The sequence below is a fragment of the Aspergillus japonicus genome, assembly GCF_003184785.1.
Source record: "Aspergillus japonicus CBS 114.51 unplaced genomic scaffold BO86scaffold_24, whole genome shotgun sequence".
In the NCBI taxonomy this organism is placed as follows: Eukaryota; Fungi; Ascomycota; class Eurotiomycetes; order Eurotiales; family Aspergillaceae; genus Aspergillus; species Aspergillus japonicus.
The window spans coordinates 173,748-195,528 of NW_020291661.1; the positions used below are offsets into that span (position 1 = coordinate 173,748).

Genomic DNA, 21,781 nt, shown 5'->3' on the forward strand with positions numbered 1-21,781 from the left:
CAGGACAGGCAAAGAGATTAATCCCAAGTCTATCATATATATGCTATATCAATCAGACCACATTCGCTCTGGCACCGATATAAATAACCCCCGGAAGGAATTGGTCCGTGTGTATCCCGTTGTCTGTATCCTTGCCCTGACCGAAAATAACCAACGCCCAAGAACCAAGAAACCCAACGTCACCACCGTTCTCTGCCGGTGGGTTCCATTGGAGTATGAAGAAAGACGCAAGAAAACGCGGCTACATGCTCAGCATGCTCATCTGCCGCTTCATCGGACTGGTGGACCCCGCGTCCCCGTCCTCACTGGGTCCCAGCCCACTGTCCGTCCAGCCCAGCCCCGCGTCGGTGTCGATGTCCCAATCCTCGTCCTCGCCCTCCTCGCCGTACTCGTCGGCCCCGTCCATCACCGCCGCCGACCAGCTCTTCTGCACCGCCCCGCGCGTGTTCCACCGCAGCGCGCGCTGCACGCTCTGGAACCACTCCCCGCTGCCGGACACCACCGTCGGGAAAGGGTATTGGCTCGCCTCGACAGTCACGTAGTCGCCTTGGCGGAGCTCCACGCGGCCTTTGCCGTCGAAGGAGCAGTACGCCGTCGAGCGGGAACCCGGGGGCACGGCGATGCGGAGGAGCGAGGTGTCGGAGAGGACCATGGGCCGGAAGGAGAGGGTGTGCGGACAGATCGGGGTGAGGAGGATGCCGGGGATGGAGGGGTGGATGAGGGAGCCTCCGGCTGAGAGGGAGTATGCGGTTGAGCCTGTGGTCACGAGTTAGTTTTTAGACATAGTCTTCAGTGAAGAGTGGGTGGGAGAAGATCGGCCTTACCTGTGGGAGTAGAGAAAATGCAGCCGTCGGCTTGGACAACAGTCAAGAGATCATTATCCGCGTAGAGCTCAAGGTTAGACACATAAGGGGACGGGCCACGGTCGATCACCAACTCGTTGAGCACCTCGAACTGCTCCCCTTCCTCGACGGCCCCGGCCTCGGCGCCCTTGCTCCGGTCCTTCCGGAAGACAGTGCATGTGAACCGCATGCGGAGGTTGACGCGCATGCCCACATCGCCCATGACGGCATTCAAATGATCCTTGTAGTTTTCGAACTCGAAGTTCGTCAGGAACCCCAGACTACCCAGGGAGAAACAGAGTATCGGCGGCACGATCCGCTGGAACAGCCAGGAGGTGAACAGCACCGTGCCGTCACCCCCGAGCGTCAACACGAGGTCGAATCGCTCCGGGCACGACCAGCACAGATCGGGCGTCCAGTAGCGGAGCATCTCCTGGTACCGCGGGTCCTTCTCCAGGAGGCCCTGCGCGTCGAACCGCTTGGAGTTGCGCAGTTTCGCGTCCACGTAGACGTTGACCCCGATCTCGTTCCCGTACCGCGGCGTCGAGAGCAGCCACTCCGCCAACTCGCGCGTGAGATGGACCAGGCTGTTGTCGCGCGCCTTGGTGACGATCATGACCGTCTTGACGGCGCGTTTGATCGGTCGGCGCTGCAGCTGCTTGGACACCTCCCGCACGCCCGTCGCGGTCTGCACCAACCGCGAGTGGGACAGCCACTCGTCATCGGTGATCTCCTCGAGCACTTTCTGGATGTTGACGGCGTCGTCGAACCGTTGGTGGAAGAAACAGGGCGATTGCAGGGCCAATCGCGCCGACGGGGCCGCCCGGTCGAGGTAGGCTCCGAGTTGTAGGTTGGACAGGGCAGCGGACAATTTTTGGGAGGAGTTGATCGAGGCGCGGCGCGTGGGCTCGTCGGAGGAGTTGTTGTTCGGGTTCGGGGAGTTGGAAGGGAGGAGCCCCAGAGACGCCGCCAGCGGCATGTTGGGGTTCTGTTGTGCGGAAATGGACGGTCGGGAGGCGAGCGCTTTAAGGATGGTTTGGCGAGGGATGGAATCGCTCGATAATGCGTTTCGCTGGTGGCCGGAGAAGGCGGAGGTCTTTCGAAGATGTAGGAACGAAGGCGACGGAAGCGACGGCACCACGGACTCCTCGCGGGTTATCTCCGACGCACGACGAGTCTGGCGACGGCACTCGGGTGGCCCGGAAGTCGAATGATCGGTATGAATATCGCTCGTCGTCTCGGAGGGATCGATGTTCAGGGCATAATCGCGCAGGAGCAGGGCCCCAACGGTGGCAGAGCGCTGGACAGGCGGGCGCACCGGAGGTTCTAATAGTGGTGGGGCCGCGGAGGGTGAGGAGGACAAGCAAGTCGGATCTGAAGGAGGGTTCGTGGCGCATGAAGATCTAGGAGATGAATGGGAGAGACTCATTGGGCCATGGTCAGACGGAGAGGACGCCATGGACAGCTGAGGACTGACAGGTGTCTAAGGAGAATGAGAGGTTTGGAGGGGGGAGGGGGGATGAGGTAGATAAAGTGAGTGGAGTGGGAAGGAAGGGGGGGGGGGGAATTGTCTTAGAACAATCACAAGTAGTTCTGGTAGTCTAATGGAACAATAATACTGAATACTGAATAATTACTGATATTACTGATATGGGGACGGGATGGAAAAACCAGGCCGAGTCCGGAAGTAACGGGGTTTGGACGGGGTAAAGTCTGTAGAACCTGCGGAGTGACACGCTACGCTACAAGCTACACTACACGCTACACCATCCAACGAACTTTCTGCAGTGTCTGTTACCTAGTACTGTATTTACTAAATCTCCCCACATTAGTCTCGTCTTCGATGAGCTTCCACAAGCAATTTCGTTCGTGTCATCTGTAATCATCTCGCGGATTGGTTTCCTTGCCAAGTCGGGCGGTTCTGTAACCCCGTAACAGGCGCCCCTCTCACTCATGCTGACAGGGCAATTTCTACACGGCAGGCGATGTCGTAACTATTTTTATTCACTACTCTGGAGATAAGCGGAGATCCGCCATGTGTAACGAGGCGTGTGCCTTTTCTTATCTTCAACTAGGTTTCTCAACCTGCGAACGGTTTATTCAAGAATGGATAAAAATTCTACAGTGCAATGTGTCTGTGATTACCTCGCAATTGACTAAACTCCGCGTGCTCCACATGCATCTCTTAAATCAAGTCCAGTCAGATGCTAAGAATACGAACCCAGCTCACTGCAGCACCCCTTCCCCCACCGTGGCCTTTTGCCTGAATGGATGTCCTGTCACAGCACCATGTCCCACTTTCGGACAAATCCAGAAATGCAGCCGGCAGCCGTCTAGTGCACGTCCCCCCCCGCGCCTTGGAAAGTTGGAAGGTCGGAGGGTCCTGATTAATCGGCGCCGGTGCTTTTGACGACGATTCCTGCGCAAGTTTCTTCTTCGTATCCACATGATGGAATGCCATAGAATTTGCTGTCTTCGACGGGCGCCAAGACGCCCCGTGCACACTAGGCCGCCGAAAGTAGTGCCGTTCAGAAAAGCCGACCCTTCGATACTGGGTGAGAACGGCTCCGATGAGAGGAATCACCGGTAGTCAACATGTTCGGGAAAATCGAGTCTGAAGCTCAGCGTGTTCGAGAACTTTCTTAGATAACGATCGATCTGCAGACACCGATTCACAGGCATCGGCATTTTTTCCGGTGTAGCGTTGTAGGCCCGATGATCACGCAGCGTTGATCTTCCAATTGTAGTCGCGGTAGACCTGATCCTCGACAGTCTCCCGCAGAGTTCCCTCCAGAGGCCGGCCATCGACATCTTCCGCCATTGCAACATCGCCGTCAGCGCTGACCAGTTGGGTTCCATGACAGATGGCCGAGGCGCGCTGGCGCACCTTCTCCCACGTGTCAAAGTCAAATGATCCCTGGCTCTCATTCAGCAGCAGATGGCCCTTCGAGGAGAACGCGAGGACATGAACGGACTGCGCGGTAGCTGCATCCTCCGCGGAAGGTTCCCGGCGGATCTGCCCCGACTCGTCGACGGCCAGGACCGTGGCAGAGAAGGTCATCGACAAAGGCACGGATGCTGATAAGAGAGCCAGAAGTGCAGTGTGGAGGAGCGCGGGGAGCAGAATCAAATACTGGACGGAAGAAGCAGATTACACTGCGTTAGTCGCTGACCACCAAGCCAATAGAGCGTCCGCCTGTGACCAGACGTGAGAAGTACGAACCGGATCCCCTCTGCTGACACTCTCACCACCAATGATAGCCAGCGTGATGACCACCCCACGACGCGGATAGCCCTTCTCGCGTCCCAGGATCACTCGCCCCAGCATTGTCTTGAGGATTCCCTCAACGTAGCGTTCTCCAACTCCCGCGGGGGCAGTGCCCGGCTTGACGAAGACTTCGATGGTCGCATCTTCGGGCTTGAGGGCATCACGGCGACCGGGGAGCTCGACGGGGGCGTTGACGGAGCCTAGAATGTTGGAGCCGGTCGAAGGACACTGGTATGAAGCCGACCCGTCGGCGCGGTTCAGAACGGACAAAGTAGCAGATGGCGCGACCATGGTAGCTTGATTGAGTGATGTAGAATTTAGGAGCGATATTTGCTGAAATGACAGAAGGGAATATCGTTGTTGTGTAAGTTGCGAGTGGAAGCTGAACTGGACCGGAGGACGAGCTTCTGTTCGCAGCTCCCGCTGGGATTTTTTTGGCCGCGGAGTCGCACGACGGCGGGCTGGCCGCTGATTGGTCTATCCATGCCAACCACGTCGGAGCTCCCTCTCAATTCACTGTATGCGAATCATGCGCAGTTCTACAAATAATAAAATTAAAGAATGTGCAGAGTGGTCTTGAAGCTCAGGCAGTATGTTACTTACGAGGAATTATATCAGTATTCTCATGAGAATATTACTTCTTGAACATGAAACCTTTTGGATGACCTACTGCACCCGATAGTTATATATTTGCCGACAGAGGTATGACCATCAGTCACTATTGTTCCAGCAGCACTGCCCGAGGACCTCGGACTGCAAATACCCCGCGGAGTTTCTATGCATTATCAACACCCTTGGCTAACGAACAACATTGCAATCCACGCCCATACCTTCTCTAAGATGATCCACAACACACTCCGTAGTTGTGCTCGAAGTCGCCGAACTACAATCGGAGTCCTTCGGTCTCGGACTCGGAGCCAATTGCAGCAAGCAGATTGACCCTGTCTCCGGAGGTCGAAAGGAGCGCCAACAAACACCTGCAGCAGTGGCCGTGCAGCAGTGGGGGCCGACTCATGTAACCTTCGCAGCCTCGCAGTCTCTCCAACTCTCTCTGCCCCTCACTTGGCCTGCTTGCGAGTATCGTGGCTGTATCTTTCTCCTGCTGCGCTGCTGCTCTCAAACCAACAGATCAAGATGAAGTTTCTCTGCTTACATGGCAAAGGCACCAGTGGTGCGATCTTCAAGTCTCAGACCGGTCAGTCTATCTACACCCTGGTTCTCTTCTCTAGTGTCTCGAATCACTTCACTAACTCAAGGAGCCACCAGCGGCGTTACGCTCGCGCCTGTCGGAATTGAAAATCGAATGGGACTTTGTCGATGGCTTCTACACGACCGAGCCCGCTCCCGGGGTTGACCTCTTCTACGCACCCCCCTACTACTCCTGGTACGAGAACGACACTATCGACGAGATCGAGATCTGCCGCCAGCGCCTGCAGCAGTATATCAAGGCGAATGGGCCCTACGACGCCGTGATGACCTTCTCCCAAGGCGCCGCCGTAGCGTCCACATTCGCACTACTCCAACTCTCCGAGGCGCCCGGCCAGCCGCTCCCCTTCAAGGCCGCAATCTTTATCTGCGCCGGCTCGCCGCTGCGCATCATGGAGCAGGTCGGCTACGAGATCGCGCCGCAGGTGTGGGAGAAGGACATTCTGACGCGGAAGGCGCTCGCGGCGCAGGCCGACGCCTCGGCGATCCTGCTGCAGGGCTCCTCGCGGTGGAACGGGAACAACGGCGGCGCGAGGGAGTCGGAGGAGGACATCCGGCGGGAGATCACACCGTCGCAAACCGTGCTCTCGATCCCCACGGTGCACGTATACGGCGCGCGCGATCCGCGGCTCTCGGCCGGCATCCAGCTGTCGCAGACCTGCGACCCGGCGAAACGCAGGATGTACGACCACGGCGGCGGCCATGAGATCCCGCGCACGGAGGCGGTGACGAGCAGTATTGCGGCGTTGGTGCGGTGGGCATTGCGCGCGGGCGGAGTGATATAGACCTTTCTTGTTGGATTGCACTGCGATGTGGTTTGCGGCTCTCTTTCACTTTTTTTGATTAGATGGCAGTGATTTGGGTCATTGGTAATAGTGTGGCTAGAATAGGATATCAAGAGGATTCTTCGGTGCACGGCAATAGTACACACAGGATAACAGGATACCTAGCCTCGAAATCACAGATGCGTTGGTGAGTTAGCATACGGAAGGTCCGTAGAGGAGCCCATACACAACGACTAGGCCCCAGTCCGTGAGTGGGTGTTACACTCTCATAATCGTTCTTCTAAATTCTTCGACGGTGTGATGTGGCTTGCATACAAGCAGCTTACTCTTGTGCAGGATGTGCTAAAAGGCGATAGAGAAGCAGCCCGGAGTGTTCAGCCTGCTGGATGACTGGCATATAAAGACAAGCTTCTGTCTGTCTCTCATCACCTACAGTTCATCGTCACAAAGATCAGGCCTTCTAGAGTGGAGTACAAGATCGTCAACAAAGTGAATACTCATTAACACGACAGGACGAGAATCTGCTAAGCAACATCACAGTTGGAATTCCAGAGAATATAGGCATTGGAAATTAGCTGTCATTGGATATACTGTACCTGTGGATATACCCCCCTGCGCCACCATGGTCTCCGATCACCTGACTACCTACCCCTTCCAACTTGTAAACGGAAGGTCTGTCAAATGTCACTGAACGTAAGTAGACACGAGTATCTTCCATCTCTATCTCTAAATGTCTGCATACTATCGCCTTCCTGCAAGAGTACCCCGAGTGATTCCGTCTAACCTTTGGTTAAGGTCGGCTTCTCGAATCATGTCTTCCTTCATTGGCGAAGAGAATCAAAGCCCAAATTATAATCCTAAGAAGTATTATCCGGCTCGCATTGGAGAGACCATAGCTAGGCGATACCGTATCCTCTCCAAGCTCGGGGGGGGGGGGGGGGCAAACTCCACTGTTTGGCTAGCACAAGACACTAGTCGGTCAGTATGTCTACTAGGGATCCCTGCATACTTGCTCTAATGACACTGTGAAGTTGGTTGTGGCAGCCGAACCGATATGTGACGTTGAAAATCACGAACTGTGGCGAAGCAGAGCAATGCTCTGCTAACGAAGAAGTGTCAATATCGCGATATATTTCCCAGCTGCAGTCTAATCATGAAGGTCGGGCATATATTCGGCTTGTGTGCGACTCCTTTCGCATCCACGGCGCGGGGGGGGAGAGCACTTATGCTTGGTATTTGACCCATTACGAGAACCGCTCTGACTTCTAGGGAAGCACTTGGGAAGCAACGGCGTGCCCACTGCCGTGCTGAAGCCATTTTTGAAAATGGTACTTCAGGGCCTTGATTTTCTCCATTCCGAGTGCCACCTTATACATACAGGGAGACTGCTTCTAAACTGTTCACGACTCAATTATCTTCTCTAATGATAGCGCAGATCTCAAGGCAGATAACCTTCTTGTGGGATTCGAAGACCTGGGTGTTCTTGAGAGCTATGCTCGCCAACAAGGGAGCAACCCTGCTCCGTCTTGGGACGGTGACGGTCGTCCCGTTTTTCGGTCTTGTCCAGATTTTGGGCATCTGAGGAAAGGGGTAGGACTAGTCCAGATCAGCGACTTCAGTGCCGCTGTTTTTGGCAACGTTCCTGAGCCTCATAACGATGATATCCAGCCCCAGCCCTTTTGTGCACCAGAGGTGCTCTTAAAGGCGACATGGACGTATAGTGCAGATATATGGAACTTGGGTACCATGGTATGGCTCCAAGGAAGATGCCTGCGCAAGTTGCTGATACTTTTCTCCTGTCAAGCTATGGGAGCTCCTTGCAGATAGCGTTCTTCTTGATGGATTAGACCCTACAACCAGCACATACTCGTGAGGGAAGCATGTCGCCCAGATGATACGGCTGCTTGGTCCGCCTCCACTGCAGTTACTGGAAAGGACAGATCGACACATCTGCTCTGAACTCTTCTCCAGCTCTGGTTTGATATCCGTCACTCTTATGTCTGGGGTAGAAACTGAGTGTTCGAATAGGGGATTTCACCATGCCGGGTTTGATCCCGTCTGAGGAACTCAATTTTGCAAACCTTACACCATTCATCCAGGGGAAAGACACGAGACTTTTCCTGGATTTTGTGGGCAGAATGCTGCGCTGGGAGCCGAAAGATTGGGCAACGGCTAGAGAGTTGTATAATGACCCCTGGCTAAACTTCAAGCCTTGATCCGGAGATGTGAATCGGCTTCACTTGTATTCAAATTGATCCTGGAATGACAACCCGACCGGGGCAAATGCATCGGTTCCGTGTTGTGTGCTTTGGGGAATAAACAACATCTTTGTCAACCACTTTCTTAACTCCATCACCCGTGAGCAGATGCTTCCATCCACCTCCCATCCATTCACCACACAAGCACCACTCAAACACACCAAGCAGGTGACTTGGCTTACTGGCTGCCAGGGTGTATGAGCCAAAAACGCGTATGCCACTTAGCACGAAGAACCTCGAAATGCTGCCTGCCTTGGAGCAGGGCACTAGATGCTAGGTTTAGCTTCATCTTAATTCTGACTGCGTGGACTGAGCCATTAATTAATACTGACGGAGCAGATCAGTACCTGGATCTTCTGGATCCACCCCTAGAATGGATCAGGAACATAGCGTGCCATTACAAGCATAAGGCAGACTTGCGAAAGCAGGCGTATCTCAAGGTTGCCATCTGTTTCATAGCCCGTCAACGCAGACTAATCTACTGAAATTGACAGGAGCCCGAGGATCCTTTGGAGCAGACGATCGGTCAGATCAGCGTCTTGACACTCTCTTGGCCGAGCGGTCTCCGCTCGTCAGAAACCTCCGTACCGTATCGGCTTGATCACGTGTTCTAAGGGGATTAAGGGGATTCTGGGGTGTTCTGGGGTAAATTCTCGCATTAAAAAAGCACCACCTACGTAGCTAGCTGCACTAGGCGGGCTCCCCAACTGAATTTCAGAGAACTTGAATGGCGCTGAAATGGGTTTTCAGGGCCGGTTGAGAGTAATTGGTCACGTCACTTGACAAACCGGACTTGCTTCCTCTTCCACATCAAGGCAACAGCGATCAACTGCGCCGCTCCAAACGCCCCAACCGCGTACATCTGTCGATTGTACCCCACCGCGTAGACCTTGCGAACCTCCTCCTGGGTCGCCGTCGGAAACCCGGCGAGCAGGTTCGGATCCGCCGCTGCTGCCTCGGTGGCCGGAAGATGACCCTTGACGTAATCGATCAGGATGCTGTTGACAATGGCCACGCCGAGGGAGGCCCCGATCATGCGCGCTTGGAGCGTCAGGCCCATGGCAGTTCCTGTTGGGCTAGTCAGCGGGACTATTGAATGTGTGATAAGCACTAGACCTCCCGCTAGAGAAGACTAACCTTGATCCATTGTAACCACCACCGGAACACACATGTACAGGGCCGCAATGGAGATCCCCGTTCCCATGCCCGTGATCACCATGTATCCGTACTGGCCCGGCCAGATGTCCAAAGTGGGGGGAATCGAGGAGAGGAGGAAGGCTCCCACGATCTGCAGCACGGACCCTGCCGCCGCGAGATACACGAAGGGAGTGTGCAATCGCCCGGCCAGGAGACTACACACCGCCGCGCCGACAGGCGAGCCCAGGCCGAAGGCGAGGACCTTCACCCCGGCTCCGATTGCCGTACTGTGGTTCACGGTTTGGAAGCGCTGCGGGAGTTCGATGAACAGGATTGTGATCGCAGGTCCTGTCAGGAAGCATCCTCTGGGTGTTGCTGTCAGACGATGAACGAGAGGGGTGAGAAGGGGGGGGGCGGGCTTCAACTCACAGTATGGCTCCCAACAACACTCGGTTGCGGAGGATGCCCCAAGGAAGGATTGGCTCGAAGCCCCAATACTTGCGGTTGGCCACGGACCACTCCCACGCGATGAACGCAGCCAGAAGCACGCCCGAGATCGTTAGCATACTGATGATCGCGGCTGACGACCACGCGTACCGGATGTTCGCTTCCTCGAAGGCGGCCACGAAGAGGACGGAGAACGCGAGCAGCAGCAGGCATCCAACGGTGTCTGCCTTGGTCAGGAAACTCCATGGCCCATGCACGTGGCTCCTCTCGGCCTTTCGGGCACGTTCAAAGTCTTTGGGGACCAGGATCCAGATGATCACCCAGGCCACTACCCCGGCAGGAACACTAGATGGGGTAAGCAGGTCAGCACTAGAGGCAGTTGGCACAGATATAATGGCACATACTTGAACAGGAAAACCCAGCGCCAGGCGCCGGAGCTGCTGATACCACCCCCGATGACTGTACCCAGGATCAGCGCCAGCGTCAGCACACCTGACCCCGCCGCACTGGCGATGTCATACTTGGCAGGAGGAAGAAGGCAGATAAAGCCGAAAAGGCACGAAGTAAAGACCCCTGATCCTCCGATGCCCTGGAAGGCGCGGCAGACAATACTATTGTGTGGGGGAACATCAGACCAAGAAACCGGATTCTGGCAGGAGGGGGAGGGGTTGACTAGTGAAACTCACAGCTGACTCATGGTCTGAGCAGCGGCGCAACCGCCTGAGAAGGCAATGAAAATGGCTAGTGAAATCAGCATCACTAGCTTGAGCCCGATGAAATGACTGCATTTAGCCCAGAGGGTGAGGAAGCCCGCGAAGGCCAGGAGATAGGAGGTGATGATTCAGGTGCTTTGATCGGAACCGTCCAGGTGACGGCTGATGGTGACTAGCGAGGTGCTAATGATTGTGATCTCAGCTGTAGCGAGGAACAAACTCAGCGCAATACTGTGAAAGCAGTAAGTGGTTGGAGCGATGGTGGATGGTGCTGGTTGGAGCTGTCAGATCAATTTACACTTACCCGCCGCCAGCGAACCACAGTCGAGGGCCATGCATGTACTTCGGCTGACCAAAGGCCTCATTGTCCGGCTCTTCGGCCGACGAGGCACTCAAGGATGGCAGGGTGTGCGATTCGGGGACCGAGCCATGGGTTTTGTGATTGACATCCATTGCGCTGGGACTGCTGCTGGTTGATGTTGCAGTGACAACCGGGATTCCCGCGAGGAAAGCAGATAGATGCTTGGGGATCACTGACATATAAGGACATACTACGGTACTGGAAACCCGACCATGGAAAGACTCTTTGAGATCATCGATCGTCAAACCTTACTTGGCGGGCCCGTCCAGAATTCGGCCAGAGGCTTACATTGCTAGATCGTTCTTGGTAAAAGAAATCAGACCCGTACGACGAGTGAATGCGTGATTCCCCCGGGACCTTGCATTCACTTTTACTTTTCCAGTTCGGAAGCAAACAAATAGTGTCACAACTAAATGATCTACATCCACTAGTGTACTTTACACGGTGCATTTGAGTAGGTTACTCTGCCTTAGATGCGGCATCGATGACCCGGCGAATGACGTGCACGGTTTGGGTTACATCGCTCCTGGCCCCGGCCCGGGGAATGTCATGCCCTAGTGCATGCACATACACCCATCGCACCCCCGCCGCGCAGATGGTATTTGTCAACGCAATCTCGTTCGCCGCCAGATCCCGCGCGCCCCAGATGTGCGCCGTGGGAATGCGAACCGCATCCCTGTAGGCTCTGAGGTCTATCAGCCGGATCTCCCCACTCTGAATGGCATCGTAGTCTAGGGGTGGGTGGGTGATCGAGAGGATGATAGCGAACTTGAATGGCAGGGGGCAGTGCGGCTTGTGTTTGGCGAGATACGCGAGGTAGGTCAGGATCAACGTGCCTGCCTGGCTGAACGCGATGACGCCGTCATAGGGTCCTTCGTGGTAGAGCAGCTCCTCTAGATGTCTGTAGACGGCGCCTCCACTCTCCGGGTTCTTCTCGTCGAAGTATGCGTACATTGGCTCGTCCTTGGTCGCGATGACTTCGATCCCTGCGACCACGTTGGTTCCTGCTTGTGGAGGCTTGTGCTGGAGAGGGATGGGGGAGTGAGGCTTACCCGGCTGCATTGCGGCAGGGATGTTGCCTTCGATGAAGTCGTAGGTGTGGTTATCGCCGAGTTCATACCGGATGGCAGCTGTCTGAATCTCGAAGATCTGAGGCTGTCAGCTGGCCTGGCTGTTTCCGGTTTGGGGCGTGATGGGGAAGGGAGGTGACTTACTCGAGAGTTCGAGCCGGCTCCGTGTAGACTGGCTTCATGTGAGTATGTGTAAAGAGCGAGGCAGTGGTTGATTTAGTTTCGAGCTGACATACCATAGAATGTGCATGTTGAAGGGCCGTGGGAGTAGAGAAGTTGTTGTTTCGCAAGATAGCAAGCTTGACAAACTCCACCCGGAATCAAGTAGCAAGAGGAGACGGAGAAGAAGGCCACACGGCAAGTTGGTTATATTGCCTTTCTCGAAAGTCTTCTTGTCACTCGGTGATAGAAACTGGAACAGAACTCGGCTATCTGTTTCGGGCTTGAGGATGATCCACGACCCTCCCACGAGTCATGCAAGCTCGTTGCACTAATGTCGATTTGGGCCATGCAGCTCTGCATTTTAGTGAATGGATCGGTTTTGACAGCCGGAGTCATGGATAGCACATGCTAAACAGCCCACTTTGGCCAAAATGAACCGGTGTTACTACAGTGAAGAGACGGGAGGGATAACAAAGCCAGGCCGTGCCAACCCAGGCGAACACGATCCTACTTCATTCACTCAACCACATCTGTGCCGTGTCTTCTCTTTCCCTTCCACTCCATGAGATCATGACTCTGGACACCTCACCCACATCACGTAAGATGTCAATGTGACCCTTCAGACTGCTACACCTTTGACCAAGTTGAGGAGCCGCGGGGTAAGTCTATCGTGATTCGAGACATCCAGTCTCCTGCCTACACATGACTGTACAGTACAGCAAGTGATAACATTTCATCTTCCAAGCAGCTTTCTTCATCATGGCGTCCGACACGGTCCCCCCGCTCGCCATCATCGGGCTATCCTTCCAGTTTCCTGGAGATGCAACGAATCAAGATGCCTTCTGGGACATGCTGGTTCAAGGTCGATCTGCATCCAGCGAGTTCCCTGCGGACCGAATGAACATCGACGGTCATCACAATCCCAACAGAGATAAGTTGCACAGTATGTCCTGCAGAGGAGGACATTTCCTCACTCGCGATCTCGCGGCATTTGACGCGCCTTTCTTCAACATCTCCGACACCGAAGCGAAGGCCATGGATCCACAACAGCGCCTCGCCTTGGAGACCGTGTATCGAGCTCTCGAGAACGCGGGCCTTCCGATGGACGAGGTGGCGGGCTCAAAAACGAGCGTGATGGCCGGTTCCTTCTGCAACGACTATCATGCAATCCAGACCAAGGACACCCTAAGTCTCCCCAAGACCGCTACCATGGGCAGTTCCCAGAGCATGATTGCAAACCGTATCAGTTGGTTCTTTGACTTGCAAGGGCCAAGCGCAACGGTAGACACTGCCTGCTCCAGCAGTCTCATGGCCGTGGATTTGGCATGTCAGTCACTATGGAGTAGTGATGCAACGATGGTCAGTGAGCACTCTTATTACCTTTCTTCTTCCACAATACGTCCTGCATCGATGTCAACTAACCTTCCGACCTCTCACATAGGGAATTGCCCTCGGGTGTAACGTCATACTCGCCCCTGAGATGACGCTCGGCTTGGATAACCTTGGGCTCCTGTCCCGCGATAGCCGTTGTTACAGCTTTGACGATCGTGCCAACGGATATGCAAGAGGCGAAGGCGTGGGTGCCGTGATTGTCAAACGTCTCGACGATGCTGTTGCAGCCGGACACACGGTCAGAGCGGTCATTCGGTCGTCGAGCTCCAACCAGGATGGCAAGACTCCGGGTATCCTGCAGCCAAGTAAAGACGCGCAGGTCCGCTTGATTCGTGACACCTATCGGAAAGCTAGTCTCGACATGCGTTCAACAAGATATTTTGAGGCTCATGGTACCGGTGAGCAGACTCCAAGTCACATGGGCTATAACATCGCTAACATTGGCTAGGAACTCCGGTTGGCGATCCCATTGAGACTAGGGCGATCGGATCAGCGTTTCAAGGTTATCGCTCATCCGACGACCCACTTTACGTGTAAGTGATCTGCAACCCTAGCCTAGTACTTGCACTCTGATGCAGCTTATAGGGGCTCGGTCAAATCCAACATCGGCCATCTAGAAGGAGCGAGTGGTATTGCGGGCCTGATCAAAACAGTTCTTATCTTGGAAAAAGGGGTCATGCCGCCAAACAGTAGCAATTTGCAGACACTGAATCCTCAGATCGATGAGCAGTACCTTAACCTGAAGGTCAGAACTTGTCTCTCCTTAGCATGTTTCTTTCTAATATAATTACAGATCCTAAGCCATGCGATCTCTTGGCCCTCACCGGGCTTACGCAGAGCCTCTGTCAACTCCTTCGGCTTCGGCGGAGCCAATAGTCATGTCGTTCTGGACGATGCTTACAACACCTTTCGCATGCACAGTATCAAGGATGGGCGTCATCAGACTGTCATCGAGCCTCCCTTGCTGCATGACGCAGAGGACTCGTTACAGGCAAACGGTCATCTTGAGAATAGCCTCAACTCCTCTGGCCCTCAGAGAAACGGCACTTTGAGTCCAACATCTGAATCTGCCCTTCTAGTGTGGTCTGCAGCAGACGAAGCAGGCATCAAAAGACTGGCAAACTCGTGGCGGCAGTATGTAGCTACCACGAAAGCGACGGACCGCCCCACGGTGACTTGCATACAAGACTTGGCTTTCACACTGTGTGCGAGGCGGAGCCAGCTTGCCTGGAGAGCCTTTGCTGTAGCCAAGCCTGCGGAAGACTTGCAGGTTACCATGCAGAGACTTAGCCCTGCCATACATGCTAAAGCAAACCCTCGTCTAGCTTTCGTCTTCACGGGTGTGAGTACCTCCTTCAAGCTACTATCTGATAGTCGATCTAACCCCAGGCAGCAAGGAGCCCAGTGGCATGCTATGGGCCGTGAGCTCATCGATCAATACGAGGTGTTCAGGAATAGTCTAATCGATTCGGGCAACTACTTGAAAACGCTTGGGTGTGCTTGGGATGTTCTAGGTGAGCGCTTCTGAGCCCCCTGAATTTTGAGAGTACTGACCTTTCATGCAGACGAGATGGAGAGAGATGAAGCTGACACTCGAGTGAACAATCCGACATTCGGACAGCCACTCTGCACAGCACTGCAGATTGCCTTGGTAGAGCTCCTCCAATCATGGCATATCAGGCCTGATGCAGTGGTCGGCCATTCCTCTGGTGAGATTGCAGCTGCGTAAGCCTATCCCTTGAACTAGTTTACCAGTGATGTTAGCTAATATGCTGCACGACATTCAGTTACTGCGCTGGTGCAATCACGAAAGGTTCTGCTCTGAAGATAGCGTACTTTAGAGGCTTCCTTACCGGGATCTTAGGCAAGTACCGTACTATGACACCCGGTGCCCTTGCTGCGATGAGGGCAAGGGAACATGGGGGAAAGCGTGACGAGCTCGACGTTTCCTGCTTTGAGTAAGCTGATCCCGGAGTCACGGTGTTTTTATGACACCCGTGCATATGCTGATGTCTTGATAGGCGATTCCGTGAACCAAGCTCCGGATCTATGGGCAACAAGGGATACTGTAAACGCTCTCTCGCGTGGCAACTCACCCGGCATCTATCCGGCGGCATGCATGGTGCTATGCTCGCTGTGGGTATGTCGAGCGGAGAAGTGCAGAAGTACCTGGAGTCGGTAGCCTCGCAGTTCGGTGAGCTCAAGCTCGACGTTGCGTGTATCAACAGTCCCACCAGCGTCACTATTTCCGGGGAGGCGAGCCAGATCGACTTCCTTCATCAAACCCTGATCGAGAAGAAGGTTTTCACAAGAAAGCTTGCCGTCAACGTCGCATATCACTCTTTCCAGATGAAGGAGATTGCCGGCATATACCAGGAACTGCTGGCGGAGCTGGAGCGACCAGCCAAAGCCAAGAAGCCACCTGTGATGGTCTCCAGCGTCACAGGAACATGGGTTTCAGAAGAAGAGCTTTCCGAGCCCGAGTACTGGGTAAGGAATCTGGTATCGCCCGTGCTATTCGACGATGCCCTCTCCAGGTTGTGCTCCCAATCAGCAACATCGACTCGAAGGTTTGATGGAAGTCATCGCCGCAATGTCGCGCCGCACCACCTACTAGAGATCGGGCCTCATTCCGCCCTTCAAGGTCCCTGTGAAGACATTCTCAAGGCCGTGGGCAAGCATGACCAAATCACTTACATCCCACTCCTGCGCCGCGGTCGCTCTGCCGTTGACTGCATGATGCACGGGGCAGGCCGCTTGCACTGTAGCGGCTACCCGATCGGCTTGCTTTCAGTCAACAATGGAGGAGAATTCAAGCCACAACACAAGCCCCGCGTGCTCGTCGATCTACCGGAATACCCTTTCAACCACTCCAAGACATATTGGTTCGAGAGCCGCATCAGCAAAGGTTACAGATTCCGTCAGTTCGGCCACACGGAACTACTCGGGGTGCCTGATCCTGATGGAAATCCCATGGAAGCTAGATGGAGAAACATCATACGACTTTCAGAGATGCCATGGGTGGAAGACCATAAGATCAACAGCAGCATCCTGTATCCCGGTGCCGGTATGGTTGTCATGGCTATTGAAGCAGTCAAGCAACTAGCAGACCAGAACCGCGGCATTGCGGGATTCGACATCAAGGATGTGGTTTTCTCGTCGGCTTTGCAGATCCCAAGCCATGCTGATGGTGTGGATGTGAGCGTTTACCTGAAGCGAGCCGGCAGCGCCAACAAGGATGCGACGGGCTGGTTCGAGTACCGCGTTTGCACGTACAATAATGAATCGTGGATCGAGAACAGCTCGGGCTCAATTCAAGCTCATTATGAGTCCGATGTGCAGGTACCAAACATCAGCCATGGCGAAGAGTCTAAATGGCAGGCGTCCCTTACGAAGAATTGCCAGCGTGCACTCGAGCAATGTGCATCGCATGAAGACTCAGGCAGATTTTATGAAGGCTTGCACAACTGTGGGTATCACTATGGGTCGATGTTCAGAGTCATTGAGGGCAATATCTCCAGGCAAGACGAGGAAACAGCCATGGTTTCGCAAGTCAAGGTCTTCAGGCCTGACCGCACAGCAGGGTCAGAGGTCTATCCGGCGCATACAATCCACCCAACCACTCTAGACGGTGTGATTCAAATGATGGCCGCGCTAGCCACTGACGCCGGACAGCGAACGATTCCCGTGTCCGTGCCCACGAGCATCACCCGACTCTGGATCTCCAATACAGGCGGACTGAGCTACCCTTCGGCAGAGGTGATCAATGTGTATGCGGCTTCCGTTCAATCTGCCCTTGGCAGCACGCAGTATACAATAACGGCATATGACCGCAACGTGTCCAAGGCTCTATTAACCTTGGAAGGACTAAGGGTGACCTCGATCGCGAGCCCAGAGACTGCCGCACCCTCGGATCAATTCAAGGCCGACAATCTGTGCCATCACGTCGAATACAAGCCGGACACGGATCTGCTCACCAACCACGGATTCTTGACTGCATTTGGCAGGAAAGAACTCCAAGTCCCGGGTCCGGTGCAGCATTTGCGAGACATGGAGTTCCTGATTGCCACCTGCATCAGCAAATACGCCGATCCGCTCAGTGAGATGGACAAAAGCAGTCTACCCCCTCACACGATTCAATACATTGAGTGGATCCTAGAGCGCAAACGGTTACTGGAACTCGATGTGTCGGACTTCGGGTCGATTGAGTGGCGGCATCTCATGGACGACGAGGTCTATGTAACAGAGGTTCACAAACAGGTCGAAAGCGCCAGCAAGCGAGGCCAACTCGTGGGCACTCTCTGCAAGAGTCTTTTGGAGATTCTCGAAGACCCTCTACCTCATCTGTTCAAGGACAATCTGCTTACTGATGTGTATTCCGAGATGTTGTACGGCCTGCCAGCGGTGACAGCTCTGACTCGGTACATCGACGCTCTCGCCCACAAGAATCCGCGCATGAACGTCCTCGAGATCGGGGCTGGTACCGGAGCGATGACGGAGCTCTGCGTCAAAGCACTGGCATCCCCGGATACTGACAATGCACCGCGCTACGCCCAGTGGGACTTCACCGACATCTCCAGCTCGTTTTTCCCGGACGCCGTGAGCCGCTTCGAGACGGAGAAGCGGCGCATGAGTTTCCGTGTGTTGGATATCGAGCAGGATCCTGAGACTCAAGGCTTTGATTGTGGATCGTACGACTTGGTCGTCGCTTTTCTGGTGCGTGTCTGTCTACAGCTGAAGGTGCGGAGTGCTGATATTATATGTCTTAGGTCCTTCATGCAACAACTGATCTCGCAGCCAGCCTGAGGAACGTTCGGAGGCTGTTGAAAGCGTACGTGACGTGTGGGGTAGATGTTAACAGATGCTGATAAGTACACAGGGGCGGAAAATTGCTGCTATTCGAGATCACACATCCTGATCCGGTTCGGGCTAGCTTTGTGTTCGGGCTATTCGAGGGTTGGTGGCGTGGTAAGTCTCTCACTCAATGAATGCGTTCTGAATCAATGCTAATTGCGTGAGTAGCAAGTGAACCCTACCGCCAGAGTCATCCGTGTGTTGATGTCAACCGGTGGGAGGCTTTGTTGCAAGAATCAGGATTCTCGGGGTGCGACCTTGCGATAGATGACTACGTCGATGCTTCATGTCGTGAAGCAACATTCATTGTTGCGAGCGCCGTGCCATCCGTTACAAACGCGGAGGCAACGAGGACCGATATGACTCGAGCCAAACCTTCAGCGCCGTTCACCCAGAAGGAGGTCAATATCATTCTCAATACCGCAAATCCTCGTCAGGTCGCGCTGGCACAGATGCTATCTGAACTACTGGATCAGACTGGAGTTCTATATGCTGTCAAGCGAGGTCTGGAGGATATCAAGAAACGAGACCTGTCTTCCGGTATCCTGGACATCTCCCTTCTCGACTTCGACTTTCCTTTCACATACAACATGGAGGCGGAAGAATATGAAGGCTTGCAACGATTGATAACCACAACGACGAATCTCATCTGGGTTGACAGCGGAGGAGGTCGTGAGCCCTCGCCTCAGTTTCGACTTGTCGACGGTTTGTTTCGCGTTCTTGCTCGCGAATTGTCCAGAGCAAAAATTACAACCTTGTCCTTGGACGACAGCACGATCCTGCACCATGCAGAGCAGATCACCAAGATTTTTGGAACTGTCACCTCCGAAGCAACAGATGTAGACACAGAGTACAGAGTGATTGACGGGGTAATCCACATCGGTCGGTTGGTCGCCGCTCAAGCTATCTCCCAGACCATCGCGAAGATGAAGCTACCACAGCAAAGAGAGCTCAGAGCATACGGGGCAGGACCGCCGCTCCGCCTTGAAATTGGCACCCCGGGCCTTCTGCACACCCTCCAGTTTGTCGAGGATAAATCTCTACACAAACCCCTGAAGCCGGACGAAGTTGAGGTCCAGGTCAAGGGTGTGGGCCTCAATTTTCGCGATGTTCTGATTGCACTGGGTCGACTGGAAAGTGACACGCTCGGTGCCGAATTCGCGGGAATTGTGGTCCGTGTTGGCAGTCAGTGTCGGCGTTTCAAACCGGGTGATAGAGTGGTTGTGTTCCATCCCAGTCGCTATGCTAACTACGTTCGTGTGCGTGAGAACATGTCTATCGTCAAGATCAAGGACGAGACGATGCCAATGTCATTCGTGACTGCGGCTGCAATTCCTGTGGCCTTCGCTACCGCGTGGATCACGATGACAAGGTTGGCGAGGCTGCAAGCGGGGGAGTCGGTCCTTATTCACTCAGGAGCAGGCGGCACTGGGCAGGCAGCGATCCAGGTGGCTCAGCATTGCCGGGCGACGGTTTTCACAACTGTTTCTACTGAGGAAAAGAAACGATTGTTGATGGAGCAATACCATGTCCCAGAGGATCATATCTTCTCCAGCCGCAATACACTGTTCGCCAAGGGGATCACACGCTTGACTGGAGGCCGGGGGGTCGATGTTGTGCTCAATTCCCTGGCCGGTGAAATGCTTATCGCATCTTGGGAGTGCATTGCGCCATTTGGACGATTCATCGAGATTGGAAAGAACGATATCCTAACGAACACGAAGCTTCCGATGTTGCAGTTCGAGAAGAACGTGAGCTTTACGGCGGTGGACCTTGCCGAGATGGCATTTGACCGTCCGCAGTTGATTCAACAAGCTTTGACAGATGACGTGTTCAAGTTGATCAAAGCAGGCAAATTGAGTATTCCTCAGCCGCTACAGGTCTTTGGCATTGGAGATCTTGAGCAAGCTTTACGACATCTACAGAGTGGGAGAAACTCGGGCAAGGTAGTGGTGGAACTTCGGAATGACGAGCAAGTTATGACACTTCTGGATACTACACCATCTTTTGCATTTGAACCGAACGCCACATATGTGATTGCAGGCGGTTTGGGAGGCATTGGTCGAAGCATAGCCAGCTGGTGTGTAGAGCGCGGGGCTCGCAACTTGGTCCTCCTTTCACGTTCTGGTCAGAAGACTGAGCATGCACGCGCGCTGGTGAGGAAGTTGGAGCGTCAAGGTGCTCGAGTCGTTACTCCAATGTGTGACATCACCGATCGAGAGTCCCTGAAAGTCGTCCTCGATGTGTGCCGTCAAGTTATGCCCTCAATCAAAGGATGCGTGCAAGCATCAATGGTGGTCAGGAGCGGCAATTTCGAAGGACTCGACCATGATTCCTGGAAAGCAAGTACCGCGCCGAAAGCCCAGGGCTCCTGGAACCTTCACGAGCTTCTCCCGCGCGGCATGGACTTTTTCATCATGCTCTCCTCCATCAGTGGAATTTGTGGCCCGCTCACCGATGCGAGCTACGCCGCGGGAAACACGTTTCTGGACGGTCTGGCCCGCTATCGCGTCAGTCAAGGCGAGAAGGCCGTCTCCCTGGATCTTGGGCTCTTCCTGTCGGCCGGATACTTCCACGAGAACCCGGACAAGCGCGATCTGTTCCTGGCCAACACCGTGTGGGACGAGATCTCCGAGGCGGACCTCCACGCCATCCTGGACATCTACTGCAGCCAGAAAAGCTCGTCGCCGTTGCAGAGTCAGCTCGTGGTCGGCATCACGCCACGCAGCGCGGAGACCGGTCGCGCCAAGGCCGACTGGATGAAACGGCCCTTCTTCCGCCACCTGTCTACCTTCTTGGAGACAACCGCAGAGGGAGGGTCAGCGTCTGCATCGGCGTCGTCGGGGAATAGCAGCTCCAACCTGGCGGCCCGGTTCGCGGCGGCCCGGACGACCAGCGAGGCGGTCGAGGTTGCGCTCCAGGCGACGCGGGAGAAGGTGGCGATCATGCTGTCGGTGCCGGTGGACGAGGTCGACGTGGACAAAGCGATCCATCAGTACGGGGTGGATTCGCTGGCGGCGGTGGAGCTCCGGAATTGGTTCTCGCGGGAGCTGCAGGCGGAGATAGCCGTGTTTGATATCCTGGGGGGTGCGAGCATTGCGTCGGTGGTGCGATTGGCCGTGGGCCGGGTTGGTGGTGGTGTGAAAGGTGTTGGTGCTGTGTGATTGTGTTGGACGGAATGCAGTAGTTGGGCACTATCGTGTATGATAGGATAGGACGATAGGAATGCAGTCGGCTATTCGCCTCGGATATTGAAGTTGTGCTTGGAGTGGTAGTCGTAGTCGGC

At 54.6% G+C, this 21,781-nt stretch overlaps 7 protein-coding genes across 7 annotated transcripts; 4 read left to right on the forward strand and 3 right to left on the reverse strand.

Moving 5' to 3' along the window:
* Positions 1–241: 241 nt before the first annotated feature.
* Positions 242–2,271, reverse strand: BO86DRAFT_313209 (putative NAD+ kinase Utr1; the record flags this gene model as incomplete). Its single annotated transcript, XM_025667995.1, has 2 exons — positions 242–756; positions 825–2,271. The coding sequence occupies 2 exons, from the start codon at positions 2,269–2,271 to the stop codon at positions 242–244; spliced, it is 1,962 nt and encodes a 653-aa protein (XP_025527670.1).
* A 1,290-nt stretch (positions 2,272–3,561) lies between these two features.
* On the reverse strand, positions 3,562–4,401 carry BO86DRAFT_399612 (putative exosome complex subunit Rrp46; the record flags this gene model as incomplete). The annotated part of the gene is made up of 2 exons (XM_025673646.1): positions 3,562–3,975; positions 4,066–4,401. The coding sequence occupies 2 exons, from the start codon at positions 4,399–4,401 to the stop codon at positions 3,562–3,564; spliced, it is 750 nt and encodes a 249-aa protein (XP_025527671.1).
* A 509-nt stretch (positions 4,402–4,910) lies between these two features.
* On the forward strand, positions 4,911–6,101 carry BO86DRAFT_362346 (putative EF-hand calcium-binding domain protein; the record flags this gene model as incomplete). The annotated part of the gene is made up of 2 exons (XM_025669912.1): positions 4,911–5,305; positions 5,377–6,101. The coding sequence occupies exons 1-2, from the start codon at positions 5,245–5,247 to the stop codon at positions 6,099–6,101; spliced, it is 786 nt and encodes a 261-aa protein (XP_025527672.1). The 5' UTR covers positions 4,911–5,244.
* A 730-nt stretch (positions 6,102–6,831) lies between these two features.
* Positions 6,832–8,317, forward strand: BO86DRAFT_448236 (kinase-like protein; the record flags this gene model as incomplete). The annotated part of the gene is made up of 7 exons (XM_025676631.1): positions 6,832–7,083; positions 7,146–7,260; positions 7,371–7,461; positions 7,532–7,850; positions 7,906–7,929; positions 7,981–8,106; positions 8,201–8,317. The coding sequence occupies 7 exons, from the start codon at positions 6,832–6,834 to the stop codon at positions 8,315–8,317; spliced, it is 1,044 nt and encodes a 347-aa protein (XP_025527673.1).
* Positions 8,318–8,437: 120 nt separating this feature from the next.
* BO86DRAFT_92562 (uncharacterized protein) lies at positions 8,438–8,989 on the forward strand. The gene has a single exon (XM_025677809.1). It carries the CDS (start codon positions 8,557–8,559, stop codon positions 8,842–8,844), a length of 288 nt encoding a protein of 95 aa, XP_025527674.1. The 5' UTR covers positions 8,438–8,556; the 3' UTR covers positions 8,845–8,989.
* A 145-nt stretch (positions 8,990–9,134) lies between these two features.
* BO86DRAFT_379317 (uncharacterized protein) lies at positions 9,135–12,337 on the reverse strand (the record flags this gene model as incomplete). Its single annotated transcript, XM_025670672.1, has 11 exons — positions 9,135–9,448; positions 9,497–9,783; positions 9,926–10,288; positions 10,348–10,554; positions 10,630–10,684; positions 10,805–10,887; positions 10,961–11,178; positions 11,306–11,384; positions 11,589–12,151; positions 12,232–12,259; positions 12,324–12,337. The coding sequence occupies 11 exons, from the start codon at positions 12,335–12,337 to the stop codon at positions 9,135–9,137; spliced, it is 2,211 nt and encodes a 736-aa protein (XP_025527675.1).
* A 671-nt stretch (positions 12,338–13,008) lies between these two features.
* BO86DRAFT_362350 (type I polyketide synthase) lies at positions 13,009–21,752 on the forward strand (the record flags this gene model as incomplete). Its single annotated transcript, XM_025669913.1, has 13 exons — positions 13,009–13,608; positions 13,691–14,039; positions 14,090–14,174; positions 14,227–14,386; positions 14,435–14,983; positions 15,035–15,155; positions 15,207–15,366; positions 15,429–15,571; positions 15,800–16,833; positions 16,879–18,357; positions 18,411–18,472; positions 18,521–18,609; positions 18,664–21,752. 13 exons carry the CDS (start codon positions 13,009–13,011, stop codon positions 21,657–21,659), a joined length of 7,827 nt encoding a protein of 2,608 aa, XP_025527676.1. The 3' UTR covers positions 21,660–21,752.
* Positions 21,753–21,781: the final 29 nt, after the last annotated feature.